This window comes from Gastrolobium bilobum, unplaced genomic scaffold, assembly GCF_033153095.1.
Source record: "Gastrolobium bilobum isolate Gb01-03AN ecotype WA unplaced genomic scaffold, APGP_CSIRO_Gbil_v1 utg94886, whole genome shotgun sequence".
Classification (NCBI taxonomy): Eukaryota; Viridiplantae; Streptophyta; class Magnoliopsida; order Fabales; family Fabaceae; genus Gastrolobium; species Gastrolobium bilobum.
Genome location: NW_026899917.1, coordinates 90,649 through 112,297, shown reverse-complemented (window position 1 = coordinate 112,297; position 21,649 = coordinate 90,649). Strand labels below are relative to the sequence as shown.

The window sequence follows — 21,649 nt, the reverse complement described above, 5'->3', positions numbered from 1 at the left end:
TTTTTAGCATTAACACTTTCCTCAAAACGAAGCATGCGGCGACAAATTGCACCGAAACCAAACCCCTCACCACTATTTCTATTATCTCTGCTTTCCTAACTTTAACACCGCTCAACTCTGTTTTGCTCCAAATGACTCTGTTTTCGCCATTAGGCTTCTCTTCCAACCACCATCCAAACAATGCTTCAACACTAAGAAAAACAATAATTTCACATACCCTTTTGAACAAAACTCACTTTCCCAACAACCCTATTGAATCACATGCTCTAATCACCACCCACCATACCATATTCTCCATTTTCATTCACCATCTCTCTCTCTGTTTCTCTCCCCTGAATACATAGATGACTAATAATGCAAATGTTGCTTCATTTGAGGCATTTCTCCAAGGTTGGATGTTGCGCCAAAGAGACTACCTTGACGAGCTTATCTCAACTCAGCAACAACATCACGAGATTCAAGATGATGCTGATAGGAGACAATTGATAAACAGGGTCCTCTGCCACTATGGGCAATACTATGAAGAGAAATCAAGGATTGCCCACCAAAATGTTCTGCTTGTTTTCTCACCACCATGGTTCAGTTCATTGGAAAGAACGTTTCTTTGGGTGGCGGGGTTCAAGCCCGGAATGGCTTTTCAGGTTGTGAACATGGCTTTGGAGGACTTGTCAGAAGAGCAGAGGCAGAGGTTGAGTCAGCTCAATGAAGAGACCAAGATGGAGGAGAGAGGCCTCAATGACGAGTTGGCAAAGGTTCAAGAGAGTTTTGCAGCGCCACCGTTGTTGGACATGGCCAGAAGCCATGGCAGGGTGTGTTTGAGTAGGTCCTTCATGGAAGAGGAAGGTTCAGTTCCAAGCAATTTCAAGGAGACATTGGAGAATCTTGTTACAAATGCTGATGCTTTGAGGAGAAACACAGCTTTGAAAGTTGTGAAGATACTGACATTAGATCAGGTTGTAACCTTCTTGGTTGCTGTTGCTGAGCTTCAACTCAGGATCAGGTCTTGGGGTTTGGATAAGGATTCCAGGAATGAAGGCCAAGGATGAATAATGGGAATTTGAAGGCTTTTTTACAGTAAGGTTGTTTTGTTCTTTTTGTTGTTCTTTATTTTATTTTATTTTTCATCTTTTCCCTTTTTTTCTTTCTTCATGTTTTTTAATTTGGTTTTATTTCTTGGAAACTGGTTTGAGTTGTGTGATACATAGGCCTTAGCAGTTAGCACCGATGATGATGATGATGATGTGCATTCAGGATTTGATGGTGTTGGGTTATGCCTGCCTCTAATGATGTTTCTCTCTAGCTGAAGGTTCTTTGATGAGTAAGCATTGAGCAATGATGAACAAGATCATGCCATGCAATGCATGCTTTAGGGGCTAGAGCATTACTCTAATTAGCATCTCAGTACCTAATAGAGAGACAAGCACTCCAGAATATCCAATAAAACAGCTTCTTCAGATTTCATTTTTTGGTTGCTATATTTACCATAGTAGATACCTAAGAATTGTTTACTTTTCTTATTTGTATATTAAGCATGTTTTGGAGTGAAGAACTTGGTTGTATAGGGTGTGGAACCTTAAAAAAATCACTTTTTCAATATCCCAAGCACTTCTGCATTGCATCAAAGCAGGTTTCTCTCTAGTGGGATCTTTTTGGTCATTTCCTCAACACACGATTCATTCACACAGCAAGAGCAGGGGAATGCTGAATGCCAAATGTCCAAAGTAGCAGTTTCAAACATTGAAAATCTAGCAGATATTCTCCATAGCAATCTCCCAACAAAAGAAAAAAGAGCAGAAGTATACTGGGAATAATATCCAAGATCATTATTTTTCATTTCACTGTTTTGTTGTCATCATATACACAAAACATTTTGTCTAATTATTGAGTGCTTATGGATTGTTACTTAATCACAAAGACATAAACCATTGGGGTCCAATAGTCTCTGTAGAGGAACACTTTTACACGTTCACATTCTACTTCGTTGAGGAACCGGCTTAAAGTTAGCAAAACCAGTAACTTCCCTGCCTGTGACCAAGGTGTTGATGTCATACGTGCCTTCGAAGGTATAGATAGGTTCTAAGTCACAGAATGCCTGCAGCATTAGAAAAGAAAAGCATAAAAAATAAAATGTCAGAAAACAAAAATGATGTAGGAACATGTGGTCAATCACTTGTAAAGTATAGAAGTGCTAATTGGTTTGTCTAGTAATGATTATAATATGCAAGCTCATATTTTAATTTAAGCCTTCCCTTAATAAATCAAGTAAAGTCACAAGGATTAGGAGACTTGAGTTCATGATTCAAACTTCAGTATCACTACTGTACCAAAGAATAAATCAAGGAAAGATCATCATGAGACAAATGGCCTTCCATTTCCATCTCCATAAAAAAAACCCATTTATTATATTAGATTTCATGCCGGGTATAAAATCAATTCTGGTGAGAGCTTTTAGTATAATGATAGATTATATAATTTATTTATACTTAATTTTTGGTGAGAGCTTTGGAAATGTAATATCTACTAAAAATCTATTATAGAATCACCACATTTTAACCTAGATCAGATTGGAGATTCAACAAGATAAATCTTAAATTAGGAATTAGGCATGAGAACCTTTGCCACTAGAAAATCAGCCAAAATTCCATTGCCACCAAGCAATTCTCGTCCCAGGGCAGCTGTTTCCCTTGCCCTCAAGGAGATCCATGACTGAAAAATGATGACAATTTATTAGCAGTTACATACCACAATTAACAATAACATCATTAACAATTAGCATGTTTTCCCTTGCCCTTAAATTTTAATTACTTGGTGGTTTATTTTTAGTTTATTTTATTTTGTGAGTGTAGGGATGATTACAAATGTGGATAGGTTAGGAATTACCTTCCCCAAGCTTGCATGACCATGAGTCAGTTTACCACTGTCATACAACTTGCACAAGCGCCAACCAACAAGAATCATTGCTTGAACATTACTAAGCATTTGAACAAGTTTCTGTTGGTTGATTTGGAAAGCTGCTAATGGTGCTCCAAACTGTTTCCTCTCCTTTAGGTACCTTTTAATCACACAGAATGAAGAATAATTTGCAGTGAAAGCTTTCATTGAAGTATATTTAGCATGCTATTGAAGAATACCTATGGCACATATCATAGATGCCCATTGATACACCAATTGGTTGCCAAGCAACCATTACACGCGAAACAGCAAGAACCTGTTTTGAGATAGCTAAAACAGATAAGCAACATGTATATTGTAGACAAAATACAAAATACAAGATAAGGAAAAAGAAAATTAGACTGTTTTTGTAAAGAATCAATTCAACTCAAAAGCTTAAGTTGATGAGAGAGGCTATATTAATGGTTTTATATTTCTCTAACACGTCCCTCACACGAAAGCCCACTGGGCTTGAAGGGTGGACACTGCATAAACCCACCTACTTGTGCTAAGAAACTCCAATTAAATGGAGGCGGTGAGAAACGAACTGTGACACCAAGCTTCTGATATTATGTAAAGAACCAATTCAACCCAAAAGTTTAAGTTGATGGAAGAGGCTACATTAATGGTTTTATATTTCTCTGACAGTTTTGTTTTCAAAAGCATATATAATTATATTTACAAAAAAAAAAAATGTTCCTCTAAAGGAAAAATAAAGATAAGAATCATGCATTAGGGTGGCATATTCAATAGGATGGACAGGAAATTTGCCTTCTAGTGCACTGGCAACAATTGGGTGGCTGTAGAACCAGACAAATGGTGATCTTGTTCATAACCTAAGATATGCAGAATCCTAAGATAAGAAAATGCAGCAACTGGCTCTAAATGGACACAAGAACCAAGATTCACAAATGCTCTACTACTTCATCCGGTAGTAGAAGTTACATAAACAACAAAACTTATAGCAGTCATTTTTATCATTGAAATGATGAAATCACACAATCATTATTGAAGTAAAAGCAGAGAAAAGAACCATACTAATTTTTACCTTGTTTGTGTCCTGAAAAGAATTGACTCCTGCTATTCTGTCCTCGTCAGGGACAAAAACATTCTTCAAAACTATGTCTCCATTTTGTACGATCCTAAGTCCAATTTTATTCTCTATCTTTGTGGCTGTTAAACCAGGTGCATCCTTTTTTACTATAAATCTGAAATAAAAGGTATAATAAAAATATAAATAAGAAGAGTACTTGTGAGAAAGGACAGAAGAGCATCAAGAAAATATAAAGCCTAAGAAAATATAATGCCTCACTAGAATGTCTATGATATAGTGAAAAAAATTAAAAGAGAGAAATTTCTCTTCACTGGTTTTTTATATATGTATGAAGTTCTAGCCAGGTAATGGGCATACATTGGATTAACATTCACTCTATCAAAGATCAAGACATTCACATCCATGTTAATCATTGCACTCATTCCTTCTTTAACCAATCGGGATTTAACATTAAGGACACATAACAGGACTAAGGATACATATTATGTACCCATTTATTTGATTTGTTGTGGTATTCCTGGCAAAGATAACCAACAAATCAGCAAATGTACTGTTTCCTATCCACCGCTTTTGGCCCTCAAGGATCCAACCTCCTTCAACCTGATCTTTTCAATGCCAAAGCAAGAATACATTATTGAATTTCTGAACAATTGAACACAGTGAAAATATGTCTCATTAAAAAGACAAATAAATCAAAAAGAAGCAAAATACAATTAGTAGATAAGACGCATTAAGGCACTGGACCTTTGTTGCTGTAGTGTTCAAAGCACTGGCATCACTTCCATAGTTGGGTTCAGTCAAAGCCTAATGAAAACAAAACAACCACTTTTAGAAGTGGTACTTCAGAAACATGATACAAATCATTTCAAATCCAAAGAATGTAACTTACCCAACATGCTATAGTTTGTAGCTGCGCCAAAGAAGGTAGATACTTTTGCTTCTGAGCTTCAGACCCACATAATGCTATGCTTGGAAGTTAATCAAAGATATGAGATATCAGGAACTATGAGTAACTATTGCCAAAACAATTACCATTGAGAGAGTTATTATTAACAAACAAAAATATTATATTACCAATAGTGAGCATTGCCAAGGCTGAATGGACCAAAATGAAAGTTGAACAGCTTGCATCAACTCTAGCAACTTCTGCTGCAGAAACAGCACTTCCGAGTATGGAAAGACCAGGACAACCATAACCCTGAGAAATCATTCAGAGCTAGCTATGAGCTCCTATTGCAGTGTCTTACACCTAACTAACTAAGACTAAAATATATAAATAGAGAAACCTTGATTGTGCCACCAGCAATACGAAGTGCAGCAAACTTTGGAATAACATGAAATGGGAATTCAGCCTTTTCCCAGTACTGCTAAAACAGCATGAGATTAGTTGTTAGGAGGATATTGAAAAAAAGATAACATTATTACAGAATCTTTTGATATTATACATAAGAGTAAAGCACTTTACTCTTCTGTTTGGATATATGTTGTATGATTGTTACTGTATAGTTATGTTAGTATTAAACAACTATTTTACCTAAAAGTTCAAGTTCTTGAGTGAAGACCATTTTAATGATTTTATATTAGATTTCTTTAACATACCTCCTCACGTAAGAGCCTAATTGGCTTGAACAGTGGATAATGTACCTAAGTAGCTATGATACTATATTAAATAACCATCTCACCTAAAAGCTCAAACTGCAAACTGCAAAAATAATTTTATATTAAATTTTTCTAACAATTAGTTACATCTGTGTTGAACTATCTTGAGGCAGTTATATCTTACAGCTTGCTTTTGATTGTAGTCTATATATATCAGTTCCGAGATTCAGAACTGCATCTTTGTAATTACACATCAATACAGTGTTTCCATTTTCTCTCTGTTTCTGTCATTTTCCTCTCTCTTTTTTCTCTTCTATATTAACTCTTTTACTATAGATACTAATCCCCTACACAAAAATAAAATAGAGCAAACATCAAATTTGGTCATCTGAAAATACTATTATCATCAATTTCCTCTTCCAAAAACAAATACATTACAAATGGCGCTTTAATTTCAAATTTTTTTTCCCATCAAATTGGTCCTTCAATATAAAAGTTTTATGACTAAATGTACAATCTGGTCCTAAAAGATTTTTCTTGTGTTGCTTTGGTCCATCTATACATATTGCTAGCAAGTTGATAACTTCGGAGACAAGTTTGTATATAAAATTGTTCTTTTGGGACCAAAGCAACATAAGTAATATCTTTCATGGAACAAATTGTACACTCACTCATGCTGAAGGATTAAAATAGATATTTATTTTAAAAAAATAACAAAAGCAATAAATAATTAAAATAAAAATAAAAAACATGCCTGGGTCATTATGGGAGCAATATCTTTTTCCATACAGTCTCTGACTTTGTTCCTAATGGCCTGCTCCTCCAGTGTCAATAAGTCATCGAATTGAAAATAATCCGAAGCTGCACTTTCCAACAAAAAAATCAATCAACTCACTACTCAGATAGAAAATGCAAGTGAATCCCCCAACCAAATCATATTTCGTTTTTTTTTTCTTTTTTCTTTTGGAAGATCAATCATATTTCGTTTAAAGTTAATAAAGTTACTATGATATAACAAGGAGTGAATGTAGATAAACATTCATTATCAAAATGGTGGTTTTAGGTTGAAATATTAAAAAATTATAACGAGAAAGATTATTATAATCTTGAAATAAATTATAATTAGAAAGATACCTTGATTTTCATCCAAAACGACGTCGTTTTGAGTTTAATGTAAATAATTTATCTAATTGACTGCAGAAAAAATGAATCCTTAATAATATAATTAAAATGGGATAGGTTATTCTACCTATTATTTTTTCTGCCTATTTTTGTTCACCATTCTCCAATACCACTAGATCAGAATCTCAAGAGAATAGACAAAAATAAAGTAAAGACTAGTCTAATGGTATTTCAGAGTGGCTTACAAAAGTAGACAAAAAAAATGGTAGGTAAAATAACGTATTCCAATTAAAATATTGGGATTAACGTTTCTCATGTTTGTAGGAGATAAAATTATCTCCTACACACGTAAAAGTGTGTACTGTAGGGCCTGTGTTTTTCTTTTCTCTCTCTTCTCATGACCCCATGTTTTTTCTTCACATAGTTACACATGTGCCCACACGCTTTTATGTGTATAGGAGATAATATTATCTTTAAAAACATCGCAAATGTATTATTCATTCTTGGAAAATTGGATGAGTTTATATGTTAATTTACTGTTACCTACCACAAGGAGGAAATGTAGAGGCTGGAGTGGCTTGTGGAAATGCCACAGAAACATCAAGTGCTGGTAAATTAAAATACGAAGGCAAACTCACATTTGCATTCTTATCTGTCACAACAGAGAATCAAATCAATGTATTCAAATTCATGCAATAATAATAGTAATAATAGTCCTCAAAAGAAGAAAATAATATAATAAAATAATATAATGATCGTATTAAATGGATCTGAAAATCAAACCAGAAAAATATAAAGAGACCTGGATTCGTATGAGTCATGGCGCTAGACACGAACACAGAGAAGAGAGAATGTTGTTGTCTCTGTAAAAATGAAATCAAATTGTTGAACGTAACGAACTGATTTTCAGATATTCTTATGAAAGAAGTTTTCTCGTAAATAATAATATATTAAAAATGAAATTACATACAATTTCATAGTCAAATATGTTTTTGCTTGGTGGTTTTTATGGACCTATTAATATATCACACATATGACTCGTAGCTTAATGGCTCAAATTTATCGTATGATATGATGATTTAAGTACCCCTAAGTCAGAATAAGGTTGCCAAGTCTCATAAAGAATGAGTGAACACCTCCTCAACTAATAGATTAATCCCTCTCGAGTTAAAAATAAAAGAGGCATTGATTTGTTTATCAAAAAAAAAAAAAAAAAAAAAAAAGAGGCATTGATTTAAACTAAAATCATTTGACAATAAGCTCCTTCATCAATTGCTAGTTACTAACACTAGCTCCAATCTCTTAAAGATTAATGATGATGTCCGAGGTTCAATTAGGTAACTAGTTTGGAAATATTCTCAGCTGCAAAGGGATTTTTTTGACTTTATTAAAAAGTCTTATTCTTCATCTTAATTGTTGATTTTCATCATCTAATGACTACAATTTGTTTTAAATTAATAATTAATTGATATAAGTCAATAAACTATAACCATTAGATTGTCAGAAATCAATGACTGAGATAGAGAGTAAGACTACTTAGTATGTCTTACACTATGGTTAAAAGATTTCCGCAGAAGGCTAGTGCGACTCCAATACTTGAAAAGAAAAAAACTTTCGCAGAAGTTACCCACAAGGAGGAATATGATGTTGGATCTCACACTTGAGGAGAGGATGTTGAAAATAATCAAGTGTGAGTAGTGATAAAGTCTCGCACCGATTAGAAATGTTCTAAGGGAGTACCATATAAGTGCAAAAAGTATCCATATAACTTGAGCCTTAAGATTTTGAGTTTGATTGTGGTGTTCCGAGTCCACTTAATGTTGCTGCTCACTTGGCCCATGGTTAGCGGTCTCTCCCCTCCATGAGCTCCTCATGCACGGCTCAACAAGTGGTATCAGAGTCAATGGTGAATTGGTCTGTGGTGATCCGAGTATTTGAAGATATGTGAGAGCAGGGTCTATATGCTTGTAGCCAAACCTTCATGAATACTTGAAAAAGCCTCTTCTGCTTGAGAGGAAAAGAATGTGAGCCTACGACTCACACTTGAGGGGGAGATATTGAGAAATCAAAGTATGAGTGGATGAAGTCTCACGTTGCTAAGAATAGATCAAGTGAGACCCATCATCATCTTTCTCTTATGGCAATTTTTGTGGAAGTCTTTTCTTTTTAAGTATTGGAGTTACACTAGCTTTCTGTAGAGGCATTGAAATATTTCCATCTCCAAATACTCGATCAAGCCAAACTGTTGACTCTGATACCACTGATAGACGATTAAGACTCTAAAAATTGAAACATATACAAAATACTAAAAAAGGGAATGTTTCATCTTTCTCCAATACACTAAGCCTATTAAAAGGCAAAACAAAAAATATAAAATATTAATGAAGAGAGTCGTTACAATGTTAATCAAGAGTTTCATTACACCATATCATCAACTACACCCACCATTAAGCATAATATTATTTAACTTCATAACTAATACAAGAAAATCAAGAGACAACTGACTCTTCAACATTCTAACTGACACAAGAAACTATACGGATATTTCAATACATTCTTGTTATAGTATCATGTGTCACATAAAATAATAGAAGGGTAATATATCGGTACTGTCACAGGAATTTTTTTTTTCTTTCTTCCTACAGAGACAATTTTCTCTGGACCCCATGCATTGTGTTTTCTCTCTCCTTTTATTATTTTCTCTCTCCTAAATTATTGTGTCTACAGGACAATTTTCTTTTTTCCTACAAAAGCATGGATGCATTCCCCATAATAGAATTATACAAAATAACCGAACCAAGCTAAATTATTATTATTTTTTTGGAAAAGTTCACCAATGCCCACGTGGTTTACTTCAGAATCACTTATGCCCCTGTGGTTTTTTTCTTATCACATATGCCCCTGTGGTTTGTAAAAGGGTATGTTTTTTATCACATATACCCCTGTGGTTTCTTATTATTTACAAAGCACAGGGGCATATGTGATAGAAAAAAAACCACAAGGGCATAAATGATTCTGAAACAAACCACAGGGGCATTGGTGAACTTTTCCTTTTTTTTTTGAACCAACTTAAGAACTGAAATATTTTTATAAATTGATTTAAATATTGAACTGAAACAAAAGAACTGATTTAGAAAACCGATTTGATTCAGAACCAGTTAAGAACTAATTTGCATATCCGAATTGGTTCTAAATGGGTTTGAAACCGATTATAAATCATGAACAGATTTCAAATCAGTGTAGAAAAAATAAAACCAGTTTGGATTAAATAAAACAATTTGGTTCTTGGAATTGAAATAAATTGAATCAATTCAATTTAGTTCAGGAAAAAAACCGATTCTGGTCCAACCATACCCGTGTAAAATATATGGATAACATTTTTTATTATTATTATTCATCAGTAATGATCAATATTAAATTTTTAAATTTGTCGTTAGAGCAAGGGCTATAGTTTAGTGTCCAATGTAGCTAAAGTAACAATTTTCAACATATACAATATAAGAACAGGAAAAATGCTGGTCACAAGAAGATTTTTATATGAAATGTAGTGTCAATGATGACATGAAACAGCTAAATAAAAGATGGGAAATATGTATCTCATTTTGTACGAAACAATTTTATTTTATATACATATAAAAAATAAATAAGTTTAACTTTTTTTTTTTAATGGGTTCCATCAACTTTTTGTGTGTTGTTGTCTTATGTAAAATAAGAAACATATTTCCCGTGAAAAATAAATTAATTTATTGGGTCTTATGAAAGAAATTGATAATGATGGTTGCGAGTCCTATAAAAAAGTAGGGTAGTGTGGCTGTAAAAAATCATTTCTTGTGAAATTGGAATATAATTTTTCATATTACATGAGATAAAATTATTTTATGTATATATATAAAAATAGATAATACCTATTAAAGAGAAGAGAAAAAAAAAATAAATGGATTTCACCCGCCCTTTTATGTATACATAAAAACAAAATTATTGTTTACCAAAAAAAAAAAAAAAAATTATCTACATAATAAACTACATTCCCATCCATATCTATCTAGCAAAGTAATGGACATATAAAACTTTTATTTAATTTCGATAAAATGGAGATGCGGGGTATCGATCCCCGTACCTCTCGCATGCTAAGCGAGCGCTCTACCATCTGAGCTACATCCCCGCCTTTGATATTAACACAGCAAAATTATTCAAATAAAAAATAAAAAATGAACAGGTTTTTGATTTTTATCATAAATTAAAAAAAAAGGGTATCAAATACTATTATTATTTATTATTGCATTGACTGGTCGATGAGCTAAAAAATTAAAAAAGTTTTGATTTTTGATCCAAAATGAAAATAATAAGCATTGGAATGATCAGTACAACAAAGCAATCCAAATTCTGAAAGAGAACAACAACAACAACAACATCATCATCAGCAACCATGTTTGCAAAGAGGTTGTTGCACAAGGCCGTACTGCACCATTCTAACGTAAATAACAAACAATCTACACCTTTTCTGGGTCTCCGTCCTTTGTTGTTGTTTTTTGATTTTTTGTGTTTCAAATTTTGAATCTTTCTGATTTTGGGTTGTGTTTTTTTTTTTTTTTTTTTTGTTCAGCACAAGTTGCAGCATGGTACTTTGCAGCCAAGTGAATTGGATCCCAGAATTGTCATTCACTATGGCATTCCATCTACTGCTTCACTTCTCGCCTTTGACCCCATTCAGCGACTTTTAGCTATTGGGACATTGTTAGTTCATTGTCTTTCTCTCTCTCTCTTTGTTTTTTTATTTTTTATTTTTATAAATTGGGTATAATACAAAACCTGTGTGCTACAATAATGTTGCTCACTTTTCATTTATACTAAAATTTTAATATTGCTCCTTTTTTTTTGTTCATTTATACTATAGTTGTTTAGTAATTGCAGTCTGAACTGCTCCCATTGCATAAAATAAATGTTATTTTAGTTAAAATGGATTCAGCAATTTAGAAATATTTAACCTTTGGTTATTGTAATTATCCATGATAAGTAATTTAGTTCATTTTAATCTCTGAAGAGGATTTATTTTTTGTTGGTGGATAAGGGAGGGTTCTAGTTGTTGGGTGATGCCTATGTTCTTTTTTAGTATAGAGATTCATTCTGGTTCTTTTTGGTTAAAAACATGCATTTGATAATTATAAGAAGGAGAAGGATCCGTTTACAAACTTTTTTTTACAAATTACACTAAGTCTGAATGGTCATACACTCTTGATTAAAGTATGACCGGTCAGACATAGTGTAGTTTGTAAACGAAAAGTTTGTAAATATAACCTTCCCTTTATAAGAAACTGGCATTCTGTTAGAGAAAGTGTAACTGACATAATCCTTGTGCATCATTAGCCAGCAAATGTAGTGATGACATAATCCTTTTACTACCATAATGCATGATTCTTCAAATGTAGTGATGACTAGGCACAAAGCGTATATCATGTTATATAGCCAGCAAATGGATGTTTTTATAGGATGTGAATGGTTATATTGCTTAACTTAATGGCAGGGATGGAAGACTAAAGGTGATTGGCGGTGGTAATATTGAAGGACTTTTGTTTTCTCCTAAGCAATTGCCTTACAAATTTTTGGAGGTGGGTAGCATTTCCACTTCTCAAATTGATATGCAATTAGATCTTGTTGGATTTTCTATGATGCAAAATTATCAAAATGTTGGCTATCTAAGCTTGTGATAATTGCTCCTATATTAGTGGCTTATTCATGCTTGGATTCTTTTGGCACTTGCAGTTCCTACCGAACCGGGGGCATTTAGTTGGCGTCTTAAATGACAATGATATCCAGGTAAATTTCTTTTCCCAGATTTCATTTTCTGTTTGTGTTAATACTACTTTTTAATGAAGACACTGCTGAGCAATTAAAGATTGAAAAAATTTGGCATCATTCGCTGCCTCTCTTGCTCACTTTCCCCCAGATAGCCTATATGTTCCCGTTTTCTTGAGTCGCTGAACTTCGATCTATCTTTCATATCTCTGAGATGTGTGGTTGATTTTCTAGCTTTATTTTTTTCCCCATTCATCATGAATTGTTGAAAGATCAAATATACATATGATTGTTTATGAATGAACAATTTAGCATGACAGGTTATGGTTGATAGCAGTAAGGTGATTGACTTAGATTTCCTTGCTCATTATAGATGTTTATGGTTTAGAATGTTGACTAAGTGAAGCCCATTTAATTAGTCCTTTTCTTGACAATTTTGGCAGGTTTGGAATCTTGAGAGCCGGAGTCTTGTTTGGTCTTTACAATGGGAGTCCAATATTACTGCTCTCTCTGTAATCAGCGGCTCACATTTCATGTATGTTAGAGAAATACTTAAATTCAGTGCATCTGTATATATTTTTTTTCTCTTGTTGGTAGTAGTAGCTAGCTGCAAATGGTTGTGATAACATGGCACTTCATTAATAACACTACTACTCTGTTAAATGTGCAGTTATGTTGGAGACGAGCATGGCTTGTTTTCTGTGATAAAGTTCGAAGCTGAGGAAGGACAACTTTTGAAGTCATCATATAATTTGTCTGCAAAATTTCTAAGGGGTAATTTTTTTTCTGTCTTTTATTTTTATGTTTGATAACTAGTACATACATTGCATTCTCTCTATGCGTCCCCTTATTTTTCCTGGCGTTACTTTAGTATCTATTAGAGAAATATAAAAACCATTAATGTAGCCTCATCAATAGCTTAAGTTTTTGGGTTAAATTGGTTCTTTACATGGTATCAGAGCCTCGGTTTCTCGGGTTCGATTCTCACCGCCTCCATTTTTTTTGTGAAATTTCTTAGCACAGGTAAGTTGAGCTTGATGCATCATCCACCTTTCAAGCCCAATGGACTTTCTTGTGAGGGGATGTGTTAGAGAAGTATATAAACTATTGATGAGCCTTCACTTAATCGCTTAAGCTTCCGGGTTGAATTGATTCTTTACAATATCTATGCTAAACACTCTTATTTTCCACTTGGAAATTATTTTGAGATCCTCTGGTAAAGGAAATACATGCACCACTAAGATAAATCATGCTGAGTCCATATACAATACACATGTTACTTAAACACTATGTCCAAATGTCTTCTTCAGATGATTCATATCTCTCTGCTTCAGCATGTAAATTTATTTGTTGTTCTTTGCTTTAAGAATTGCTCATTGTCATTGTTTTCTTCCCTTTGATAGAAGCTGCCGGGTTTTCAGATCCCAGTGACCACCCAATAGTTGGAATTCTTTCTCAACCTTTTTCTTCTGGGAACAGGCAAGATATAAGTTGTTCATCTATCTTTTTAGCTTTACTTCAACTCCTGTGAATTTGGAAATTGTAATTCTGACTAGCCAGCTACTTATTGATATTTACCAATGCAATGGCAATTGAAGAATAGGATTTTGTAACATTAGATTTCCAGTTATGGCATACTAGTTTAACATTCATATTTGTTATTTTCTGGCTGTCTATCATTTCTAAAAAGCTTAAAGGTTAGTAAACTTTAGCTTGAGGGGGAGTGTTAGAATATTTAGAGAATATCTCATAACATCATGATTATATCTTAAAATATTTTAGATATCTTAGATGATCTCTAAGGATTGGTTTTAATATTTTCTTATATTTTATGACTTGTTTTGTATATATGTATATATATATATGAAAGGTATACTCATTGTGCTCAATTTGATGAAGATTGAATTCTGTATTTTTATATTTTTGCAGACTGTTGATTGCATTTGAGGATGGGCTGCTAATTCTTTGGGATGTTTCTGAAGCTAGAATCGTGTTCCTTGGTGGTGGAAAGGATCTCCAATTGAAGGATGAAGGTGGTAACTCTTCTACCGAACATGACACTGATATTATAGAACAAAATCTGGGAGACAAAGAGATAAGTGCTCTTTGCTGGGCATCTTCCAGTGGGTCCATTCTTGCTGTGGGATACTTAGATGGAGATATCCTTTTCTGGAACTTATCATCTGCAGCACCTTCTAAAGGTCAACAGACTTCTTCATCTAAAAATGTTGTTAAGCTACAACTTTCGTCTGCTGAAAGAAGACTCCCAGTCATTGTCTTACAATGGTCCAACAGCCATAAATCCCATAGTGACTCTGATGGGAACTTGTTTGTCTATGGTGGTGATGAAATTGGATCTGAAGAAGTTTTGACTGTGAGTTATTTGTTTATGACTGTTTATCATTTCATTTCAAATCAATATCTATTGGTTTTATTGGAAGTGGCTTTGAGTTATGTTAAATTATACAACATCAACAATACCTTAATCCCAAATCAATTGGGGTTGGTGGTCGATGAACCCAAAGAAAAAGCAAAAAAAATTGACGAAAAAGAAAAAAAGAAAAAGAAATAATAATAATAACAATAACAATGAATAAAAAATAAAATAAAATGAAAAACATGGGAGAAAAATAAATAAGCCAAAAAATTACTAAATAGGAAGAAAAAAGAAAATTAGAGAAAAAGATAAATAAATAATAGGAACATAGACTAAAAAGGATCGTCTAGAAAATAGAAAAAAATGGGTCTACCCCGCGATGCAACTAATAGCTTTTCCTCACTCCATCCTAAAACACATCATCCGCCAATCTATTTCCCACTTATTGAGTCTGATAAATTATACAACTTGCTAAGATATGTGATACATTCAAATTGGTCTAAAGTGTTATAGTTTGAACATTCTTATATGTTTCATAATAGATAATACCTAAAATCCCAAATGTATTAAAGAAATATTTTACTTAGACTTAGTAGGAAATATAAAAAAAAAATTGGAAAATTCCTTATGATGTGGTTAATCAGGTTGAGCACCATCCTGGCTTTAATGCAGGCTTACCCTCTAATTTACTATATTGAGGAATTTCCCACCTTATGTTTTCATTATTTTCTTCCCTTCTCTTTGGTTTGTATAAACAATGAAGTTTAAGCCCTCCTTATATCGAACATCTTTGATGATGCTGATTATGTTTTGGGGTTTTCTGGTTACTTTGTTGTTACAATTGAATTGATGGGTGGTGTCTCTACTAGTTAAAATTTTTTCTTAGCATGTCTGTAATGGTCCCCTAAACTTTAAAGTGTCTCTTTATTACAGGTTTTAACTCTTGAATGGTCATCTGGGATGGAGTCATTAAGATGTATTAGTCGTGCAGATCTTACACTTAATGGCTCTTTTGCAGACTTGATTTTACTGCCAAGTCCTGGAGCAATGGAGTTAAACAGCAAAGATGATCTTTTTGTACTGACAAACCCTGGACAACTACATTTTTATGATAATGAGAGCCTGTCTGCATCAACATCTGAGCAGAAGAGGACGCCATCAGTATCTGCTCAGGAGTTTCCATTGCTAATACCTCTGGTTGATCCATCTTTGACTGTTGCAAAACTTACCAGGTTGCCTAGTGAGTTAAATTCATCGAGAATTCTAGCTGAGGTAATTTGTTTGTTTTTTGGTAATTTCTGTCAAACCTCGCAGCTGATCTGTGTTTATTTTATGGTTTTTTTAACTACTTATGTCATTTGTCTTAGGTTGCCTCAGTTCTGAGAACTGGCTCAACACATGGTTCAGCTACTCGTTCAAATTGGCCCTTGACTGGGGGTGTTCCCAGCCAGTCGTCCACAGTTAAAGGTGCTGGGGTTGAGAGAGTTTATGTTGCGGGTTATTCTAATGGATCTGTCCTTGTGTATGATGCCACACATCCAGTATTATCTTATATTTGCTACATAGAGGGAGAGGTAAGAATTCCACAACTGTTTTGTCCCCAAATAAATAGAAATAAGAGATGACTCATACAAAAAATGTTTTATATTTATCATTATTGTTTATTTTTTTCGCAAATCTCCTGTGTGTTTTGTAGGTCAACGGTATAAAATTGGCTGGTTCAAATGCTCAAGTGACAAAATTGGACTTCTGCCCTGTGTCCTTACTTTTGGCTGTGGGCAATGAATGTGGTCTTGTCAGAAATCTTTCTTAATAGGTTACCCTGTCTGAGGCAATGCAATATTGTTCTATACTTAATTCCTTTGCTTTGACTTTTATAGGTTCGCATTTATGACCTTAAAGACCGCTCTGATGGGACAAATTTCCATTTTGTCACTGAAACAAAAAGTGAAGGTGATCTATTAGATGTCTATTATCATCATGGAAGACTACCTTCTTAATTTCAGTTTTTTTCCCATATGCGCAGCTTGTGTCCTAAACTAAGAAATTTGCGCAAAAAAAAAAAAAAAAAAGTGTTATCTCTTGACTTATATTAAACTTGTATTGCAGTCCATGACTCTGCAAAAGGAAAAGGACCTCATTGTACTGCTGTTTTTTATCTTCTTGGTTCTCGAGTACAAGCATTATCATTTACAGCTCCCGGAACTAAACTTGCTGTTGGATTTTTAAGTGGTCATGTGCGTATCATCTGACTACTTGTTAATTCACATTGTCTTTCTCTTATGTGATCAGAAGTAGAATTGTAAGATCCCTGAATTGATACATCTTGTATAAATTGCTTCTTTCCAGGTTGCGGTCTGTGATATGACTTCGTTCTCAGTTTTGTTTCGTATTGATGGTGTACCTAGCTCTAGCTCTCCAATTACTTCATTGGTTTGGAAACAACGAGCATGCTGTCAAAGTCCTGCTAATAGTTTAAAGCAATCAGAAACACCTTCAGGCAACTCTCTTGAAGAGATACTATTTATCTTATCCCAGGATGGAAAAATTAATGTAGTTGAGGGTGATACTGGTAAAATGATCTCCAGTCGGCCATTACATGTGAAGGAATCAACTGCAATTTCAATGTATGTTATAGGCAAGTACTAGTTTCATCAAGAACACAATATATTTTCTGCTTAATTGTACTTTGCATATCATTGGAAATTCTAAGAGATTTTTGTACCTCAGAGGATAGCATCTCAACGTCTGAAGCATCAAATGACAAGCAGCAGGAAGAACCCTTAAAAAATACTGCTGGTGCTAGCCCTGATGAGCCTGTGCCAGAAAGTAACTCAACTGGGGTAAATTCATCAGAGGCTGAACATTCCTCTTCAGAAACCACATATTCTGAAGATTTACTTTTGGATCCACTTGTTCTGCTCTGCTGTGAGAATTCATTGCGCTTGTTCTCGGCAAAATCATTGATACAGGTCCTTTAGTCCATTATCACTTCATATTTGCATTCACATCATAAGCCTTTTTGCAAATGAATTTGATATTTATGATATATTCTTCCAGGGACATAAGAAACCGATTCGAAAAGTGAAACATTCTAAGTCTTGCTGTTGGACTACAATTTTTAAGAAAGATGACATTTTTTGTGGGCTTCTGTCATTGCTTCAGACTGGAACATTTGAAATCAGGTGAGTGTTTTGTTCTTTTTTTTTTGTTTAAGAGGGGGCGGGGTAATATTTTCAATAAGACAATATGGATTGTAGCAAATTAAATATACTTTGCAATATTAAATTCTTGGTTTTGTCCATATTGTATAATTGTAATTTTGCACTTGGCTTTGGACAGGTCTTTACCAGATTTGGAATTGGTAGCAGAAAGCTCTTTATTGTCAATTTTAAGGTGGAATTATAAAGTGAATATGGATAAAACCTTGTGTTCTGATGATAATGGACATATTGTGCTGGTATGATATTCTTTAGAACTTTCAAATTGTCAGGAATTCCTTTTTTATTTGTGCTCCCTATATTTTTTTGGGAATAATGTAAAGCATATTTGAGTATTGTGATCAAAGACATTCAGTCAACTTAAAAGTCTGCAACTTTTGGTCTTGAAAGCACCCATCTTATGTTGATAACTTACAGGATAATGGTTCTGAATTGGCATTCATCTCATTACTAGCTGGCGAAAATGATTTCAGGTATCTTTGTATTCTGTAATGAAGAGGATAACTGTGTGGACTTCTGGTTAAAATGTAGAAATATGGAAGAAAAAGTTGAATGAGCAATTCTATTGTGTTTTAGGAGTCTGGAGCATTTGCCTTGTCTTCACGATAAAGTTCCTGCAGCCGCTGCTGATGCTGCCTTTAGATTCTCTTCAAATCAAAGGAAAAAACAGGTTTGAGTTTCTCTGATTTGTCTTATTTTTGGATACCTAAGTTCCCACCATTAAAAACTGTTTAACTAGCTTAACCTTTTTGGTACAGATTACTGTACCTGGGATTCTAGGTGGTATTGTCAAAGGATTTAAAGCTGGAAAAACCTCTCAAACAGATTTGACTAAAATTCCAACCTCCAATTTTGGTCATTTGGAAAACACTTTTTTTAAGCCCCCCTTGCCAGATTCCCTTCTAACAGCGGGAGCCGCGGAAAATAAAGAAGTGGAGCTTGATATAGGTTTTCTTGCTAAACTGCCTCTTCATTTTTCCTTTTTCTTTTGTTTTGTTTTTTTTAATTTTATAATTTGAATACTTCCACACTTTGTACTGTAAAAAACAAAACCTCAAAACATGCTCTATTTTGGTACAGATGACATTGAAATAGATGAACCTGAAACTAAGGCTTCTACCTCATCTCCTGATGTTAAAAACAAACAGAAAGGTAAATCTCCTTCAAAACTTAATTTCATATTTTAACTGCAAAGATTAGTGACAGTTTCTTCCTTTTGCCTGCAGATAAAAAACTACATGATAGGGAAAAGTTACTTCAAGGTGGGACTAATGATGAAATAAAACCAAGACTTAGAACACCTGAAGAAATTATAGCTACTTACAGAAAAACTGGGGTAATGCTAAGCAGTCTATCCTTTCTGTCTTTTCGTACGCTATTGATTTCGATGAGGTAAATATATCAAATTATTGCCTCATTTCAGGATGCTGCTTCAGTTGCTGCCCAGGCAAAAAACAAGCTTATGGAGAGGCAGGAAAAATTGGAGGTAGAAATTTATATGATCTCATCATGTCAACTTACATAAATTTCATAGTGATGGACTATGATGCACCGAACCGACACCGACACCGACACCGAACACGGCACACGACACGCTGACACGTTAATTTTAAAAAATGTTATATTTCGACACGTTGGGACACGTTTTGATATTAAATAAAATTTTTAATTTATATAATATAATTTATATTTAATACATATAAGAGTCCATAATAAGTCATATAACTAATCAAATATTTAAATTTCATAACATAAATATAAATAAAAATAATTTTTCGTACTTTGTTAATTTTTCATGTCAAATTTCATAACAGAAAAAAATTAATTTATAAATTATTTTTTATATTTAGTTAATAAAATAAAATTAAGATTAAAAAAAAAAACGTGTAGGAGCGTGTCGGAAAAGGTTGACTGCGTGTCGGAAAAACGTGTCGGAGAGTTGACTGCATGTCCTCAAATGTTGACTGCGTGTCGGACGCGTGTTGGAGCGTGTCCGACACGCAAATTTTTCAAAAATTCCCATGTCCGTGCTTGTTAGGTGATGGATAACACACATTGAAAGAATATGGTGCTCTAAATCTTTGCTATTGTCTGTTTATGCCAACAAAGTTCCCTTGTGATGGATGATAATCTCGGTATTATTATTGATACAAGTATCTCTATATATTGTTGCTAGTACCCTCTCTTTTTTTTCTTTTCTTTCAACAGTTATTGTTAAATTATAAACATCTTTGTGTACTCTTTAATCTTTAAGACATAAGGTCATAAATTTCTTGCATCGAAAGTATTATTATCGCGATTCATAAATGGTGCGAAACTGAACTTTTGCTGCTCATTTTGATTCAGAGAATCAGCCAACGTACTGCAGAACTGCAAAGTGGAGCTGAAGATTTTGCATCATTAGCAAATGAGCTTGTCAAGACCATGGAAAGGAGGAAATGGTGGCAAATATAGAAAGAAAAAACAAAAATCTTTATGGCTTTATTAGCTTGTCTATTGCGTGTATTTATTCTTGTATATTATATATTTGTGGCTTATGGCTTTGTTTTTTGTTTCATTTGTTGCATAGAAATAACAAAAGGAGATTACAGAGAATAGTGATTACTGATTCATGATAACTAGAAAACTTATGTGTAGGATGAAGCTTCTCAGGTTTTGATATTTTTTTTTTTTTTTTTTTTTTTTTGATAATCACAGGTTTTGATATTTAGATTTTAGAACACAGTGATCCCGTGCTTTTTGTTAATATTTTATGAATGAATTCCCTTATAGGTTTCTGCAATTTCCCTGAGTTATTCAAGATTTTCGTTTCTCTTTCAATAGGATGTTGCTTTTTTAAGTTGGACATATAACTTTTTGAGTAAGTACTCAAGCTATCTTCAAAGATACATAGCAGATTTCATCTTTTAAAGATTTTGGACATTAACTTGGTTCTTTTATTTTTAAAATTTATGTCAATTTGGTCTTCCGAATTCTTTTGTATATTTGTACATCATTTTAGTCCTTAAATTGTTGATTATGTTATAGGGATTAGTGTTTTTTTTTTTATGTTGTAGCAGATAATTTTATCTCTTACACACACATAAAAGTATGTGGGGGTTAATATTATTATTTTTTTCTCTTTTTTCTCTTTATATGATTCCACACACTTTTATGTATGTATAGAAGAGAAATTTATTTCATACAACATTAGAAAGATTAAACTTTATATTATACTATGAAAAACAAAATTGGTGTCAATTTTTTTTTAATACTAAGTTGGTATCCCATGTACTTTTCAGGGAGAAAGGCTTGTTCTAAACGAGTTGGTCAAATTAAATCAATTCACAGTGGACCCATCTTTATTTTAAATGTAAAAGAATTTTGTGATACAAATTTTTAAGTTTGTAAATTGTGTCACCTAAAAAAAAGAAAGAACAAGTTAAGTCATGACATCAATTTATTCCTTCAATTATGGAAGTGATATCAAAACCATCTTTTTATATAAATTAATGTCATTTTCAACTACTGAGGAGTTAAATTAATGTCATTATTATATGATTGAGGGATGAA

At 33.5% G+C, this 21,649-nt stretch overlaps 3 protein-coding genes and 1 non-coding gene across 5 annotated transcripts; 2 read left to right on the top strand and 2 right to left on the bottom strand.

The window, feature by feature from the left end:
- The first annotated feature begins 109 nt into the window (after positions 1-109).
- LOC133294206 (protein RESPONSE TO ABA AND SALT 1-like) lies at positions 110-1,433 on the top strand. Its single transcript, XM_061492858.1, has 2 exons — positions 110-1,074; positions 1,206-1,433. Exon 1 carries the CDS (start codon positions 345-347, stop codon positions 1,044-1,046), a length of 702 nt encoding a protein of 233 aa, XP_061348842.1. The 5' UTR covers positions 110-344; the 3' UTR covers positions 1,047-1,074; positions 1,206-1,433.
- A 533-nt stretch (positions 1,434-1,966) lies between these two features.
- LOC133294201 (acyl-coenzyme A oxidase 4, peroxisomal-like) lies at positions 1,967-11,134 on the bottom strand. Its single transcript, XM_061492848.1, has 15 exons — positions 11,072-11,134; positions 8,890-8,985; positions 7,509-7,569; positions 7,254-7,358; positions 6,339-6,445; positions 5,272-5,349; positions 5,060-5,183; positions 4,875-4,948; positions 4,730-4,789; positions 4,476-4,585; positions 3,980-4,139; positions 3,132-3,208; positions 2,881-3,052; positions 2,614-2,706; positions 1,967-2,092 (listed from the first exon to the last, which is right to left on the bottom strand). Exons 1-15 carry the CDS (start codon positions 11,132-11,134, stop codon positions 1,967-1,969), a joined length of 1,506 nt encoding a protein of 501 aa, XP_061348832.1.
- On the bottom strand, positions 10,796-10,868 carry TRNAA-AGC (transfer RNA alanine (anticodon AGC)). The gene has a single exon. It is a non-coding gene; the product is annotated as a tRNA-Ala (tRNA).
- LOC133294202 (uncharacterized) lies at positions 11,076-20,824 on the top strand. 2 transcript variants are annotated; one of them, XM_061492850.1, is made up of 24 exons: positions 11,076-11,180; positions 11,310-11,440; positions 12,228-12,312; positions 12,467-12,520; positions 12,943-13,034; positions 13,170-13,273; positions 13,906-13,978; positions 14,429-14,873; positions 15,810-16,148; positions 16,244-16,450; positions 16,573-16,671; positions 16,757-16,829; positions 16,986-17,113; positions 17,226-17,514; positions 17,607-17,848; positions 17,937-18,061; positions 18,219-18,336; positions 18,515-18,570; positions 18,674-18,767; positions 18,856-19,045; positions 19,178-19,249; positions 19,324-19,433; positions 19,521-19,583; positions 20,444-20,824. In XM_061492850.1, exons 1-24 carry the CDS (start codon positions 11,133-11,135, stop codon positions 20,549-20,551), a joined length of 3,345 nt encoding a protein of 1,114 aa, XP_061348834.1. In that variant the 5' UTR covers positions 11,076-11,132; the 3' UTR covers positions 20,552-20,824. The 2 variants fall into 2 exon arrangements, with proteins under 2 accessions (XP_061348834.1, XP_061348833.1); XM_061492849.1 differs by having other exon boundaries at positions 13,903-13,978.
- Positions 20,825-21,649: the final 825 nt, after the last annotated feature.

Bases quoted from the DNA above. Each gene is read 5' to 3' on its own strand.
- LOC133294206 (XM_061492858.1), top strand. From the start codon at position 345: ATGACTAATAATGCAAATGTTGCTTCATTTGAGGCATTTCTCCAAGGT.
- LOC133294202 (XM_061492849.1), top strand. From the start codon at position 11,133: ATGTTTGCAAAGAGGTTGTTGCACAAGGCCGTACTGCACCATTCTAAC. The intron at 13,035-13,169 runs GTATGTTAGAGA...TTAAATGTGCAG, and splicing joins ATCAGCGGCTCACATTTCAT to TTATGTTGGAGACGAGCATG. The intron at 18,571-18,673 runs GTATCTTTGTAT...ATTGTGTTTTAG, and splicing joins GCTGGCGAAAATGATTTCAG to GAGTCTGGAGCATTTGCCTT.
- LOC133294201 (XM_061492848.1), bottom strand. From the start codon at position 11,134: ATGGTTGCTGATGATGATGTTGTTGTTGTTGTTGTTCTCTTTCAGAAT. The intron at 5,184-5,271 runs GTTTCTCTATTT...ATGATTTCTCAG, and splicing joins TTGCTGGTGGCACAATCAAG to GGTTATGGTTGTCCTGGTCT. The intron at 2,707-2,880 runs GTAATTCCTAAC...ATCATTTTTCAG, and splicing joins GTCATGCAAGCTTGGGGAAG to TCATGGATCTCCTTGAGGGC.